The following is a 12446-nucleotide window of genomic DNA, read 5'->3' on the forward strand; positions in this document are numbered from 1 at the left end:
TTTGCATGTTGCTTGAAATGCTAGGACCAATACTGAACATATGATCCAAGTGGAATTTGTGAAAACTAGTCAGTTGACATTGTTCCCTCCTCAGACATCAGCTGTGCTTTTACAATTGATTAGATCCTGACTTAGATTCTAGACAAATCTGACAGGTGGAAAAGGTAAATAAGTTGAGAACTTCAAAGTAAAATAGGTATTGAAGAACTGCACCTAACAACATGTTGCAGTAAGTTTTTAAATTTTTAACTTTAGCTTTGCAATATGGCATTGTCTCAAACATCCAGATGTGATTGAACACCACCTAGATGTGCTAACACCTTCCATTACTTAAAGCAATGCCCCTCTAACCAAAATATTAAGTTCAAAGACTTTGGTTGGAAGTGACAAAATTGCACTAAAATTACAAAATTTAAGGTGCAAGTATTAGGGTAATTGGTAATCATGGGCCTTAATTATAGACTGGATAATTCAAATTAGTACAAAGATTTTTCAAATACAAACTGATTGCTCAGCACCCTGCTCTGGAAAACTAAAGAACAGGTTATGCTATACACAATTAGATATGAAGTAATGAAGCTATAGTGACAACCATTGGTGATTAGATTTTTGATCTGGTCAGACGTGTCAACACTTATGCTGCCAGACCTGCAGAGTTTCTGGAAAGAACTGCTGTTGGGTCAACTCAGGTATGATCTTCAGCTCAAAGTTGAGGGCAAAGGTAGATGTTTACTTGAAGTGAGGCCTTTAATGTTCTGTATGGTAGATGAGTTTAGTAGAACTAGATCACATGGGATGCAGGGTGAGCTTGTCCATCAAATGAAATTCTCTTTTTAATATATAGGAAAGAGGGCTGCTGGTGGAGGGTTTTTGGATTGGAGTTTCCACTTACAGAAAATATTTCTGAGAATATAGAAGACATGGTTAGTAAGTTTGCAGATGAAACAAACATTACTATAGTGGATAGTGAAGTGATCAAAACTCCAAAATCTTGATAGATTTGCTCAATGGACTGAGGATTGTCCAAATTAAAGTCCAGCTGCCAAATGCATTTGTAAAACAAAAGGGTGGGTCTTCTACAACACTACGCAGGGTACTACCATTCACTGCTGAAAATGTGTTGCTGGTTAAAGCACAGCAGGTTAGGCAGCATCCAAGGAACAGGAAATTCGACGTTTCGGGCCAGAGCCCTTCATCAGGGAATCCCTGATGAAGGGCTCTGGCCCGAACCGTCGAATTTCCTGTTCCTTGGATGCTGCCTAACCTGCTGTGCTCTAACCAGCAACACATTTTCAGCTGATCTCCAGCATCTGCAGACCTTGCTTTTTACTACTACCATTCACTGTATACCAGACCTAGATGCTAGGTACACAAGTCTTTGCAAATTTGCATCACAGGTAGGCAGTGTGGTTAGGAAGGTGTTTAGCTCACTTGCCTTCATTGCTCACTGGGTATACAAGTTGATATCCTGTTAAGTTGTACAGGATGTTAGTGAGGCCTTTGGAGTACTGAGTAAAAAGTGAGGTCTGGAGATCAGAGCTGAAAGTGTTGCTGGTTAAAGCGCAGCAGGTCAGGCAGCATCCAAGGAACAGGAAATTCGACATTTCGGGCACAAGCCCTTCATCAGGAATGAGGAAAGTGTGTCCAGCAGGCTAAGATAAGGTTGGGAGGAGGGATTTGGGGGAGGGGTGATGGGTGGAAGGAGGTCAAGGTGAGGGTGATAGGCCAGAGTGGGTGGGGGCGGAGAGCTCAGGAACAAAATTGCAGGTTAGGAGGGCAGTGCTGAGTTCGAGGGAATTGACTGAGACAAGGTGGGGGGAGGGGAAATGAGGAAACTGGAGAAATCGGAGTTCATCCCTTGTGGTTGGAGGGTTCCCAGGCGGAAGATGAGGTGCTCTTCCTCCAACTGTCATGTTATGTGCTGGCGATGGAGGAGTCCAAGGACCTGCATGTCCTTGGTGGAGTGGGAGGGAGAGTTAGTGTTGAGCCACGGGGTGGTTGGGTTGGTCGGTCCGGGCGTCCCAGAGGTGTTCCCTGAAGTAGGCGGCCCGTCTCCCCAATATAGAGGAGGCCACATCGGGTGCAATAGATGATGTGTGTGGAGGTGCAGGTGAATTTGTGGCGGATATGGAAGGATCCCTTGGGGCCTTGGAGAGAGGTAAGGGAGGCGGTGTGGGCGCAAGTTTTGCATTTCCTGCAGTTGCAGGGGAAGGTGCCGGGAGTGGAGGTTGGGTTGGTGGGGGTGTGGACCTGACGAGGGAGTCACGAAGGGAGTGGTCTTTGCGGAATGCTGATAGGGGAGGGGAGGGAAATATATCCCTGGTGGTGGGGTCCGTTTGGAGGTGGTGGAAATGACGGCGGATGATACGCTGTATATGGCGGTTGGTGGGGTGGTAGGTGAGAACCAGTGGGGTTCTGTCCTGGGGCCGTGGGGCTCAAGGGCAGAGGAGCGGGAAGTGGAGGAGGGCATCGTCGATCACGTCTGGGGGGAATCTGCGGTCTTTGGAGGAGGAGGCCATCTGGGCTGTACGGTATTGGAACTGGTCCTCCTGGGAGCAGATGCGGCGGAGACGAAGGAATTGGGAATATGGGATGGAGTTTTTACAGGGGGGCAGGGTGGGAGGAGGTGTAGTCTAGGTAGCTGTGGGAGTCAGTCGGTTTATAGTAGATGTCTGTTGATTCGGTCACCTGAGATAGAAATGGAAAGGTCTAGGAAGGGGAGGGAGGAGTCTGAGACAGTCCAGGTGAATTTGAGGTCGGGGTGGAAGGTGTTAGTAAAGTTGATGAACTGTTCGACCTCCTCGTGGATTTTGGGCAGGAGGTAGAAACGGGCGGTGCGGGCTTGTGGGTCTATGAGGTTGGAGGCGGTGGATGGGAGATCCCCTGAGGTGATGAGGTTATGGATGGTCTCGGAGATGGTGGTTTGGTGGTGGGAGGTGGGGTCATGGTCAAGGGGGCAATAAGAGGAGGCGTCCGCGAGCTGGCGTTTGGCCTCAGCGGTATAAAGGTCGGTGCGCCAAACTACTACCGTGCCTCTCTTGTCTGCCGGTTTGATGGTGAGGTTGGGGTTGGAGCGGAGGGCTGCACGTTCTGAGAGTGAGAGGTTGGAGTGGGTAAGAGGGGTGGACAGATTGAGTCAGTTAATGTCACGGCGGCAGTTGGCTATAAATGGTTCGAGGGTGGGTAAGAGGCCAGCACGGGGTGTCCAGGTGGATGGGGTGTGTTGGAGGCGGGAGAAGGGGTCGTCAGAGGGTGGTCGGGAGTCTTGGTTGTAAAAGTAGGCACGGAGGCGAAGGCGGCGGAAGAATTGTTCAATATCTCGCCGCGTGTTGAACTCATTAATCCGAGGGCGTAGGGGAATGAAGGTGAGGCCTCTGCTGAGTTCTGGTTGCCCTGTTGATAGGAATGATGTGAAATTTGGACAAGGTTCAAACAGTTTGCCGGGAAGTTGCAAGAACAGAGGGCTTGAGTTAGGCTGTGACTTACTCACTGGAGCATAGGAGGTTAAAGGGTGACCTTTGTAAAAGTTGATAAAATCAGGGGCATAGATCAGGTAAATTGCAAATATCTTCACTAAAGGTGGGGCATTCAAAACTAGGTGGCATATTTTTGCTATTTAAAAATAGCATGAGACATACTTTATCATTTGTACCATGAACTGTCAGGAAATACTGGATGCATTTTTATTTGGATAAATTCTCTAATAGGAAAGTTTTGGAGGGATATGGGCCAAACAAGTGTGCCTAGTTAGGGAAATGTGGTTGTGGACCAGTTGGTCTGAAGGGTTTGTGTTGACTGATTCATCAGAACAGTGGAGATTGTTTTCCTCGACTTGATATGTGCATACTCTGCTTTATTTTTTGCATTTTAAATTATCCAGTATCTGGTGTCTTGCTTCCAATTATATTACTATCGATGATGCAAATATCTCAGCAAGAGGCCCAGCAATCACTTCTGTAGCTTCCCACAGAGTTCTCAGATACACCTGATCAGGTCCTGGGTATTTAACCACCTTTAATCATTTCAAGATATCCAGCACTTCCTCCTCTGTAATCTGGACAGTGTCAGTGGGGGAGCACTTTGGGGCCAGTGACCATAATTATTTTCACTAATAGAATGATGGAAAAGGATAGACCAGATCTAAAAGCTGAAGTTCTAAATTGGAGAGGGGCTAATTTTGACTCGTAGGCAAGAACTTTCAAAAGCTAATTGGGGGCAGATGTTCACAGGTAAAGGGATGCTGGAAATGGGAAGCCTTCAGAAGTGAACTATAATCCAGAGAAAGTATAATCCTGTTAGGGTGAAAGGAAAGACTGGTAGGTATAGAGAATGCTGGATGACTAAAGAAATGAGGGTTTGGTTAAGAAAAGAAGCATATATCAGGTTATCAACAGGATGGATTGAGTGAATCCTTTAGAATATAAAGGAAGGAGTATACTTAGAGAAATCAGGAGGGCAAAAAGAGGACATTGCTTTGGCAAATAGAATTGAGGAGAATCCAAAGTTTTTACAACTACATTAAGGACAAAAGGGTAACTAAGGAGAGAATAGGGCCCCTCCGATCAGCAAGGCAGCCTTTGTGTGAAGCTGCACAAAATGGAAGATACTAGAGTATTTTGCATTAGTATTTATTGTGGAAAAGGATATGGAAGACCGATTGTAGGGAAATCTTGCAAAATGTCCACATTAGAGGAGGAAGTGCTGGATGTCTTGATGCATAAAAGTGGATAAATCCCCTAGGATCTGATCAGGTGTACTCTGGAACTCCATGGGAAGCTAGAGAAGTGATCGGGCCTCTTGCTGAGATATTTGTATCATCGATAATCACAGGTGAGATGCTGGAAGACTGGAGGTTGGCTACCATGGTACCAGTGTTTAAGAAAGGTGGTAAGGACAAGCCAGGGAATTGTAGGCCAGTGAGTGATGTTGGTGGTGGGCAAGTTGGAGGGAATCCTGAGGGACAGGATGTACATGTATTTGGAAAGGCAAGGATTGATTGGGGATAGTCAACATGGCTTTGCACATGGGAAATAATGTCTCAAACTTGAGTTTTTTGAGGAAGTAACAACGACTATCGAGGGCAGAGTGGTAGATGTGATCCATATGGACTTCAGTAAGATGTTCAACAAGGTTCCCCATGGGAGACTGATTACAAGGTTGGATCTCCCGGAATACAGGGAGAACTAACCATTTGGATACAAAACTGGCTGAAAAGTAGAAGAGAGGGTGGTGGTGGAGGGTTGTTTTTCAGACTGGAGGTCTGTGACCAATGGAGTGCCACAAGGAACGGTGCTGGGTTCTCGACTTTGTCATTTACATAAATAATTTGGATGAGAGCATTAGTGGTGCAGTTAGTAAGTTTGCAGGTGCCACCAAAATTGGAGGTGTAGTGGACAGTGAAGGAGCTTACCTCAGATTACTCCAAGATCTGGACCAGACGGGCCAAGGGGCAGAGAAGTGACAGATGGAGTTTAATTTAGATAAATGAGGTGCTGCATTTGGGAAAGCAAATCTTAGCAGGAATTTCCACTTAATGGTCAGGTCCTCAGTAATGCTGCTGAACAAAGACCTTAGAGTGCAGGTTCATAGCTCCTTGAAAGTGGAGTCGTAGGTAGATAGGATAGTGAAGGCAGCATTTGGTATGCTTTCCTGTACTTACTACTGACCAATAAAGGAAGTGGGAGGTCATGCTGTGGCTGTACAGGACAATGGTTAGGCCACTCTTGGAATATTGCGTGCAATTCTGGTCTCCTTCTTATCGGAAAGATATTATGAAACTTGAAAGGGTTCAAAAAAGATTTACAAGAATGTTGCCAGGGTTGGAGGATTTGAGCTATAGGGAGAGGCTGAACAGGCTCTGGCTGTTTTTCCTGAAGTGTCAGAGGCTGAGGGTGACTGTATACAGGTTTACAAAATTATGGGGCATGGATAGAGTAAATAGGCAAAGTCTTTTCCCTGTGATCGGGGAGTCCAGAACGAGAGGGCATAGGTTTAGAGTGAGAGGGGAAAGATATGAGACCTAAAGGGGCAACCTTTTCAGAGGGGTACGAGTATGGAATGAGCTGCCAGAGGAAGTGGTGGAGGCTGGTACAATTGCAACATTTAAAAGGCATCTGGATGGGTATATGAATAGTAAGGGTTTGGAGAGACTGGGTTGGGGTATCTGGTCAGTATGGACTGGTTGGATCAAAGGGTCTGTTTCCATGCTGCATATCTCTAACTGCTTCTCTACTCTCTATGAAGTCACTGGCTTCAAACTAGAGACAAAGTCTGAAACAACTCAGTGGTCACAAAATCAGAAGTACTGTCTTGCTTTTGCCATCTTATTAGTAGTATCCAGTTTGCTAACACTTTCAGCCATGCTCAAGGAGACATTGATGTAAAATCCTAATCTACCTCTGTATCTCAGATGCTCCACTTGTTTGAATGTGTTGCTGCATACAAGGATTTCTTACATTTAAACCATGGAATCTCAATTGCTCATTGTGCTTGAGATAACCGTATGACGACTTAGATTGCTTTCCGTAAAGCCACCTTCACAGGTCAATTTATCTGTTGGGATTTAGTTATCTTTACAAATTACAACATTGGTGTCCATCTTCATTAGATCCCTAGCCATTTGCTCATGTGAACCAAACATTGTTCTGTTCCATTTCTATCTGCAGGGCAATAGCCACAATGCACAAACCATGCTTGCTATATATACAGTTGAGTAAAAATGTGATCTTTGAATGTAAAATTTGGTTTGTTTCAAATTATCCAAAACAATATCTACAGCATTTGCTGAACATCACTAAAAGTGACATACATTTTTGTGCCAAAGACATTTGCCTCAAGGATTATGTTCAAGCTTTAACCTGCTTCAAACTACCTTAAAGCAAAGGAAGTCCATAATGTTTTCTTGAGGGCAATGCCTTAGCCAACAGAATAGATTTACCAACCAATCAATATTTTATTCTGATCACTTAGTTCTTTGCTCTCAAAGCAAAATAAACCTTTGCAAACATTTTTTCAATATTCAAGTTATGTAATATGTGACGGAAGTACTTATTTCTTTGTCCCAATGTTGTTGGAAAGTTTCAATGAAAAGCCGTTTCATTTAAAGTGTAATTTAAGAAACACTTAAAGTTGACGTTAAATCAAGAAAAGCAAAATTTATTTTGGCTCAGTATTATGAGCCTTTGAACCTTAAAACAATAATCTGTACTTTGCTACCTTTTTTTATTTCCAGACAGTAGAGTTCAGCTGGTAGCATTCATAAATTCCACAAAATATTATGCATGGAGGCATAATGAGGTTGAACATTATCTGGAATTATCTAATGGAAATGAGGTTGTCCTCAAATGAAGGTCCCATGATGGCATGCAGCAAGTAACTTGCATATTCCATATTTGAGGCAAATCTAATGAATCAGGATTTTAGTTGTATACAAAGGTTAAACTTGAAACATGATTAATGGCTTTTATTTAAGTACAAAAACAAAATGGATTGTCTTAATGTATATCCTTTAAAGAAAAAGGTTTTGTCCATTTTTAAGATTAGCTTATTGCATGTAACCAAACTGGTTCAAATACTTGACTCTATATTCCATTGAATGAAAATAAGAGCCTAAATGAGAAATTTAAGTTTACCTCAAGATAATCTTTTTCTAAATAGAATAAAGTGCAATTTAAGTGTTGACTGATTTCAGGTGTTAAGAAACTGGTATCTCATTTCACCATGCTGAAAGTGAAAGCTTGCCTGTGGTGTATCCAGTTTGGTGAAACAATGGAACCCAGCTTTGGGAATACATAATTGGCATACTTTGAGCAGCATAGGGTAAGAGAGTTTGGTAACATGCAAGACTAGAAGCCTGTCTCTTTTTGCATGTTTAAAAACCATGCACAGTTGAAGGTTTTTTTTGAAGAAAACATTCACTGAAAACTCATGGCAACAGATTTTTCTACTGCTGAGGTAAAGTCAAACAAACATCTCCGCTCAAGGGACTTCAACCTATGTAGTCTTTATTCTTACTGTCTGTATCTGACAGCTTAAACCTTTACTTGTGTTGGATGTGTATTTGTGTTTTTATTATGTTTCTTGTTTTGTAACAATTCCTTTCTTTCAAGAAAGCTTTAATTGGCTCCTTTTCACAATTGCTACATTTGAATTAAAACATGACTAAAGCTGCATGTGAAAAGAAATAGTTGACAAACCAAGAGGGTTTCAGATGGGAAAAGACTAATTACCCCCTTATCTAGTCAGTATAGTACAAATTTCGATTCACTATTTAGGACAAAGCAATTTGTTTGTATTGTGGCAAAATGTGTCAACACTAACTACAGAATATATTGGCTGTTTAGTAGTTCCAGCTACAAATGGATACCTTTGCATACAGTATTGGCATTGTAATTCAGTATGCTGTAGATTTAAAGCAGAGTTGCTGATTAAAATACTGTCTGATCACATGAATTACAGTTTCAGTTCAATATGTTTCATGCCATTTCTAATATCTAATAATTTGAACTGTGAAATTAACTTCAACTTATTGAGCTGTTAACCAAATTATTTTGCATTGGAATGTTAGACAATTTTTCATTTTGCTGTATATGGCTTGGGCTATGGAAAACACATATATAGAATAGAAAGTTTTTGCACGTTCAATGGAATGAATGAGGAAATAAATACATTCAGTTTAGAATACTTCATAGGATTTTATGTTGCAATAACATTGGAACATAAACATTTTGCTTTTTAAAATATCTTCCCATAGCAATTTTTATACATAAAGAATGCAAACACATGATATAGTAAGCTGCGGTTATATCGCACACCTTTACATTCAGTAGGTTGATTGTACCGCCTGATTTACTGAATACATAATTTAACGGAAGCCTAATCCAGGATGACAGGGATATGTTGCTGAAAGAACCAGAGCGAAGTGCTAAAATCCACAATAGTTGCTCATCATTCAGTACATTTAGAAGTTATCCATTTACAAATCATTATTTTAAAATGAAGTAAATTCATCTGAAATGATAGCATAAAATTGTAGTTTGAAGCACAATGTGCAACCTATTTGCATTTGAATGTGATTAATCAAATATTTATCTTCTGATGATTATGCACTGACTTATAACAAGCTCTGGCTAGCCAAATGCTGGCAATCTGATGCAGTAACTATGGCAAATGTCAAAGTCCACCATCAATAGCTTGTTCACACTTCCACTTGAAATCAAAATAAAGGAAAATTAAAAACTGAATTTCAAAACGCTGGGGTAAGATTTGGGACCCAGCCAATTTGTGGAGCTGAATATTTCAATATAAGTATACTGGTAGCAGTTCAGCATTGCACAAGACCACTGTGGCACCAGGCCAGAAGTCTTATCAAATACAGGTTATTCAATTTAATTATTTACTTTTATCTAAACTTAAAGAAACAGGTACCTTTATTAAGAATTAAATTACATCCTTGTAAAGAATATAGTCGGTTGTCATTAGAGCTAAGCTTAACTCCACATTAACTAACCGAATATTTTAAGAATCATATCAAAACCTACCTTTTTCTTGGCCAGGTACGAAATGTAAATAGATTCCTTTTCAGAATGATTTGTTTTTTTTTGGTCCCTAAAATGAGTTTCAGTAACTGAATATCAGTAATGAATATGAAGCTGTATAGTTATTAAAGCTTTAAGCAACCTAACGATTCACTGTCACTTTTGTTCCCCAAGCAATTCAAGAGTTGTGCAAAGAATGCAATTTATTCTCTATGACACAGAACACAAGTAACCAGTCTGAATTTGTAGGTATTTTGTTTAAAAACATGTATAGCCCCCCTCTCCCTCAAAAAAGGCCAATTTATCCATACAATGACTAAACTGATATATTCAAAGACAAGGTCTGTTTCATGTGAATGCTTGCTGCAACAGGAACAGCAAATTTCAAAACCATACTTTAAACAAAAAGGAGGGAGATCTAACAAACATTAGAACAGTATCTTCAGCGTACAGGTTTACGTGCAATGATGTACTATTCCAAATGGTGTAAACATATGGTATACAATGTATATATTTAAAATTGATAACTGCACACATTGCACAATGTGTGCACAGTTGCTTTTGCACTGTTTACTGTTTGAATAAGCAAATGACAATGTTAATTTTTGAGGACCTTCACTCCCAGGTGTTAGTACCAAGAGGAGTTAAGGCCATCCATCTCTGGAGAAGGAGGCAGTGACATTCCCTCTGTCACAGCTAAAACTGGACTTGTTTGTGTTAATGTCCTGTCACTCAATCAATTTTATTTAAAAGTAGACTCTTCAGAGACTTCCAAATCTTAGTTATAAATTAAACTAAAACAATGCATTGATGATTGAGATAGGATTTAACCTATTTATTTAGGTTAATAACATTTAAAACGTTAATAGATGAGAGGGAAATTGAACTTTTCCATCCTAGACAACCCAATCCTGAAAAGTTATCCACGCTCTGCTTTCAACCCCTAACACCAGACTTGGAAAAATTAAAAACAAATTTTGAATTTTCAATTATTCTTAATGGATCATCTTAAAAGCTCTCTTGTAGCAACTTCCATTTATTAAACTGTTTATCTGTAACTCCGATATCTCCTCAGATGAGGTAAAAGAAACTATAACAAGTTTCCCAGTCATTCACTCTCAAGTAACTTTGTCTGATCACTTACAATCAAAACCACATATAATCCCATGAGTATATTAAGAGTATGCACAGCATCCATGTTAAAAGCAGAAGGACAACGAGGATCAGTGCAAACTGAAACCTGAACCTATTCTCAGCAAAACCACTATTTTTAACTTTATTTAGAATACTGAGATGATGTCAAGAACAAAAGTCAAGCTTATATAGTTAAATTACTAAATGAGGCTGCCTATAAATCTGACAAGCAGGCAGATGTATCCCATCAACAGCATAGGTTAATTAGTAAGTGCTAGTTGCCATGGATGGCTGCAGTACACCAAATAAGGTGTGCCTGGTTCCAAGGCTATTATAATACTGGCAAAGGCAAGTAACAGTATTTACAGTCACCTTGCAAGGTGGATCTCAAATGATTTTCTTGATCATCTATGTACAAATATGCACAGGAATAAGCAAGTTTCAGCTGCTTTACAACATCAGATGAAAGCATCCACAGTTGTGTGTGTGTAACGCTGAAGTTTGTAGGCTGTTAATCGGATAAAATGTGCACGAAGGATACTGGAAAGACACCACTTCTGTCAGGTTGCCCCTCAATATAGCCAATCTGTCAAAATTGAGGAAAAGGAGGTTTAGTATCTCAAGAAGCAAATATTTTCTCTTATACGTCAGGTGTAAATATAAAACATTTTCAGTTAATCCTTGTTGTATACTTGTACCAATATGATGGGTATGATTTACTTGTTTCATCGTTTGCTGTTCCAATGTCAAGACTTCAGATTTTCTGTTGAAAGCAAAATAGTCCAAATCCTAAAAATGTGCATGAGGCTGTGAATACTACAGGATGTACATGACAACAAGTGGTTTGGAATTTTGTCACTGGGGAAAAAGTGCTGCATGAACTCTTCAAACATCCATAAATAGGCCTCTACATTAATCCTCAATAGCACTGCAAATTTACTGACCAGGAGCTTCTCAGATTGAATTCCCAATCTGTGCTGAACTGGTTTCAGTGATAACTTTGATCAGGATTCTCACTAAAAATTGAACTGCGTAGATGTGTGCAAAATTGGACATAGCCATCCTTTCTCAACCCATTCCCGGAATCATTGAACCTTTGGCCATGAAGAATGGGTATGATATTGCTTGTGTTTACTGTGGTAATTGAAGTACAGGAGGGAAGCAGAAAGGAAGTACCAAGAGGATTCCCATTTAACTCTGGTAAAATAAAACATCTGCTAGTTGAGCGCTTTCAGAAATCTTTAAAATAAAATTCTCCTCATAGCGTGTTGATTGAAATTGGGGAGGGCCTTGATGAGCCTTGGTGAATTCCCACTGCCAAATCAGCATGCAGCACTGCCATTGTAGCTCACCAACTATATGGTCTTGCTCCTTCAGAATAACAATGTGCTCAGAGCAACATTTGTGACTGCAACTAGGTTTTCAACTGAAGATTAGTTCATGTGTAACATTTTTGTTGAGTTAGGGAGTTCAGTTCTGTTCCTAGGCTGTCCTGGACTAAAGAATCAAATTTGGATCCCGAGTCAGGATCTTTGCCAGAACTCAAGATGCCGAAGATGACATTAGTGAAAGGAGCAACCACACCTTCAAGAAGGTCTGAATGTTAGATAAGTACAAGTTTGTCTGCAAATTTCTTGCATGTTTTAGGATCTAGTAAGGAATAGCCACATGTATGACTGACACTGAAATGAATAAGCTTTAGCTCTGTGTGTGTGTGTTACAGATCAGAGCAATTCTTAATTCCAATACTGCAAATGTAAGGAGCAGTGATTATTA

General features: G+C 40.6%; 1 protein-coding gene across 5 annotated transcripts in view; it reads right to left on the reverse strand.

Moving 5' to 3' along the window:
* Positions 1 to 8673: 8673 nt before the first annotated feature.
* LOC132813685 (arf-GAP with SH3 domain, ANK repeat and PH domain-containing protein 1-like) overlaps positions 8674 to 12446 on the reverse strand; it is a 341801-nt gene continuing 338028 nt past the window's right edge. For all 5 annotated transcript variants that reach the window (XM_060823243.1, XM_060823230.1, XM_060823238.1 and 2 more), the window contains one exon: positions 8674 to 11256. In XM_060823243.1, the coding sequence (XP_060679226.1) occupies positions 11182 to 11256 (75 nt within the window). In that variant the 3' untranslated portion in view covers positions 8674 to 11181. The remainder of the gene's footprint in view (positions 11257 to 12446) is intronic.

This window comes from Hemiscyllium ocellatum, chromosome 4, assembly GCF_020745735.1.
Source record: "Hemiscyllium ocellatum isolate sHemOce1 chromosome 4, sHemOce1.pat.X.cur, whole genome shotgun sequence".
NCBI lineage: Eukaryota > Metazoa > Chordata > Chondrichthyes > Orectolobiformes > Hemiscylliidae > Hemiscyllium > Hemiscyllium ocellatum.